Source organism: Etheostoma spectabile, chromosome 22 (assembly GCF_008692095.1).
Source record: "Etheostoma spectabile isolate EspeVRDwgs_2016 chromosome 22, UIUC_Espe_1.0, whole genome shotgun sequence".
Taxonomy (NCBI): domain Eukaryota; kingdom Metazoa; phylum Chordata; class Actinopteri; order Perciformes; family Percidae; genus Etheostoma; species Etheostoma spectabile.
In genome coordinates, this window is record NC_045754.1 from 7,448,640 (window position 1) to 7,452,603 (window position 3,964).

At 40.1% G+C, this 3,964-nt stretch overlaps 1 protein-coding gene across 13 annotated transcripts in view; it reads left to right on the forward strand.

Moving 5' to 3' along the window:
- The window catches only part of myo3a (myosin IIIA), a 64,022-nt gene that overhangs the window by 39,740 nt on the left and 20,318 nt on the right, over nucleotides 1–3,964 (forward strand). For all 13 annotated transcript variants that reach the window (XM_032503347.1, XM_032503355.1, XM_032503357.1 and 10 more), the window contains 2 exons: nucleotides 437–647; nucleotides 1,716–1,863. In XM_032503347.1, the coding sequence (XP_032359238.1) occupies nucleotides 437–647; nucleotides 1,716–1,863 (359 nt within the window). The remainder of the gene's footprint in view (nucleotides 1–436; nucleotides 648–1,715; nucleotides 1,864–3,964) is intronic.

Here is a 3,964-nt window from a genome sequence, read left to right on the forward strand (position 1 = left end):
GGGGGGGGCATGGTGTAGGATGATATAAAACTAAACTTAAGTCTGAATTTCTTCTGCTACACTCCTCATCCTCCTTCTTTGGCTTCTTTTTTCCAATAAACTATTGTGACATAAATCATCCATCAACGATGACAGGCTATTGCTGCATTACAGAAGCATCATTACCAAACATACATCTGCAATGGTTGGATTTTACTCAACACTGTTTACCTTTGGTAATATATTTTCTAAATGTAGACATCTGTGCTGACTGGTAATTTACAAAGCTGTCTAGATGAGGTTTATTAATTTGATCTGATCGATGAGCAAGAGAACATGAGTATTCTTCAACACTTACACAAGGTTAGACATTTGCACACCCTGCATGTTTTGCTTGCACTCATTCTACTTTAGAAATGTTAACTTTCATCCCATTCCTTATCTTATGTCCCCTTAGTGGCATCACTGCTGTGTATCCGCTCAGACGAGCTCCAGGAAGCCCTGACCTCCCACTGTGTTGTGGCCCGAGGAGAAACCATCGTCAGGACCAACACGGTGGAAAAGGCAGCGGAGGTGAGAGACGCCATGGGCAAGGCCCTCTACGGCCGCCTCTTCAGCTGGATTGTCAACAGAATCAACGCGCTGCTGCGGCCCGACAGCCACCCGGGGTGAGATCAGGAGCAGAAAGTGGGATGTGGTGTGTTTGGCTGTCATGAATGCGGAATGAGGTCATATCAGACAGTTTTTATGGATGTAAAAGTACATGTCTACCCCTTTTTTCACTGATAATATTTACTTATATATTCTTTTGGATGCTGTCAAACTTCAGTGGACATTTGACACAAATGGCAAAACCAGTAAACAGATGTTTAAAATGAGTAGGGATGCACCAAATACAGATTTTTGTGGTTTGGTCAAATACCAAATCCACTGGTTAAAATTCAGCTGATTCAACTGCCATCCTCAGACCATTAACACAGTAAACACATTAATGAAGTAAACAACGTCCATAGCCTCTAAAATAGTTAAAAGTAACAACTTAATGTTAAATTCACACGCTCTTTTTACATCGTAGGAAAGCACATCGCTATCAACAGATGAGTGACAATTTTGTTTTGCAAATTTTTGCTAACCAGTGTATGATGAAGGCATTTTGGGTGGGTGAAATTAGAAAGCTAACGTTAGCTAACGAGCAGCAGCCAGCCGTTTGGTTGCCCTGCTCCAACTGTAGGAAGACTCATTTACCGAAAGAACAGCAAGTTTTTAGCTGTGACTGTCCTTTCTTTGCCTTACCTGAAGTTTCTACATTTTGGCTGCTCTTTGTGGATTCCTTCATGCACAACTCGTATTCTTTCGGATGTTTCATACGCAAATGTTTTAACAGTGGCGATGTTGTTTAGGGTCCTTGCCGTCACGAGACAAATCAGCATTGCAAATTGAACATAGCTCTCCTTGAATCGCCTTCTTTTGACTGAAAGTTCTGCCAAACAACACTTTTTCTGCTCACGAGTTCCATTTTAAGGTGAAATACCTTCCTGTAATCAAAAGTGGTGTCATTACGTTGACCAGCATAGCGAGCATAGGGTTCGGTTGGTGGAAAAAAATTATAAGGTTTGGCAGAAAGCCAACTCCGTCAAAAAAAACTAATATTCTGCTGAATCCAAACCCGAATCCTGGATTTGGTGCATCCAAAAAAACGAGAGAAGTATTTAAATGAAGTGAATTTTCATCAACAGAGAGGACAACAAGGGCTTTAACATCGGAATCCTGGACATCTTTGGTTTTGAGAACTTCAAGAAGAACTCTTTTGAGCAGCTCTGCATCAACATCGCCAACGAGCAGATCCAGTTTTACTTCAACCAGCACATATTCGCTTGGGAACAGGTAAAGGCTTCAACCAGCATCCGCCCTAAACTATCACTGAAATCAAAGAACGCTTTTTGAGTGCTTGAGACACCCGGATGAGCACTTTGCATGCATTTGTCTCTTTGGTACTACCACATTTCCATCCAAATAGTGATATCATGCCATCATTTGTCACTCTGGGCTTTAACAGAGATGGCAAGGGTAAAATATGCTGCTGTCTTTATTTACGGGAGAATGAGGTTTGCTCTTCTCCCTTCTATGCAGTCTCGTGGGTGTGTTTTGCCTTGAGGGCAGGGGGGAGGGGGGTGTGGTGGGGGCAGAGAATGGTTTGCTAATGTTAAATGATTTGGTCTCACCCATGGAGATGGGCCATAAATCATCCACAACAAGGGTCAATTAGGAGTTGAAGACAGTTAGTGTTTGACTTAATCTCACTCCTGGGTATTGCTGGCACCAGGCCCAGAAATACATTTGTCCTATACTGTCACCATATATACTGAGCATAGGGGAAATGTAGTCGGCGATGTCATTAATAAGCATCCCCTAACATCTCCAGTAAAATAAAGCAGATGTTAGGTTTCCATGTATGTGGACGTATGGTCACATTTTGTCCTAATCCATCTGCAGATTTCTTGATGTGGTTGGTTATACGTCCCAGTTTGAACATCATGTTTAAATAAGCATGCTGATTTGACGTTGTTTGTTTTCATTTTGTCCGTTTTTTCTTTGAATAGAAGTCTCCAGTAATGTTGCTGAGTCATACTAGGAGCTCTTAGAGTCAGTCAACCTGATGTGATCAGGTTGGCCAAATATAAAATGGAGACCTTTGCTCAGTTTGCCCTCCAGACCAGAATTATCTGAAGTGGGAGAGGTGAGTGTGTCACCGAGTACAATACAACACAAGGCATCACATTCTGGCATTCATTTTGGCTTGTTATTGTTTGGTTGATAGCCAGTTTTTGATGCCAGATGTCTCTAGTGTCTCTCTTACTCTGAATTTTAGTTTTTTAAACAAAATAATCAGAACAGGAAATTACTGTTTGGATGGAAAATGGATTTCAAAAGGTACACTTTGTATTCCTGGAAATTACATAAAGTACTACGTCAAAACAAAACGAGAAAAAAACATCTCATTACTTGTCAACTTAACAGTAAACAAAATGAAACCCCAGAACAATGCAAACAGTGTTTGGCTTTACAATGCTGGCCTGTCATTACTGCTGTGCAACTGGAAGGCTTTCCCTTCATCATATTCACTTCTGCACAATCATGGTATTCTATTTAAGGCTAAATTATTTTTCAGGTAATGGTGATCCAGGTGACAGATGTTAGATGAATAAAAAAAAGTCAACTTGGCATCCTGTTTCCTATATTACATTTAAATTGAGGTTATTTATTCTAAAAGTGAAACCAGTGTTCATTCTTGTTCCTGACATTTCTTTTATGTGGCCAAACAACCAGGTGCTCTTCCTGCTGTATTTCTAAAACATGTATGGCCTTGAAGCTGGTTGAGAACAAGAAGAACATTTATTTGTCCCATTTTATTTATTTAACCTTTATTTAACCTTTATTTAACCAAGAAAAGTCCCATTTAGTTCAGTTAGAGTTGACTTTAAAAGGTTTTTCAAAGTTTTGAAAGGTGGAATTGATTCTTGATTCATTTGGTGCATATGATGAGAAAGCCGTTTTACCAAGTTCTATTCTTGTTGATGGAATAGTTAATGACCTTGTCCTGTAAACACTATTATGGTAAAGGTAACTGGAAATGTAGTGGGGTAATCTACCCATCAGTGCTTTAGAAGTAAAAATCCATAAATGGAATTTCCTTCTGAGGGAGAGGGAGGACCAACTTTAAAGTTTGTTTTTTTCTTTAAACTTTCAACTTTAAAGCCAGTATTAAAGTCACTGTAGTCTCGCATTGCAAGACCTGGCTAGTCCACACAGCATTCCCGGGATGGGAGAAAAACATGCTCTGGTTTATCGGCATGTCTTTAAACCAACCGCAATTGTCTTGGGTGACACCAGGCGCAATAATGTGCCTCTGGAAATAGCCTCGGGAAGGAACTTGTTGTGAAGTTGTTTTAGTTTTAGTAAAATTCAGATTGGACAGATAGTCTAG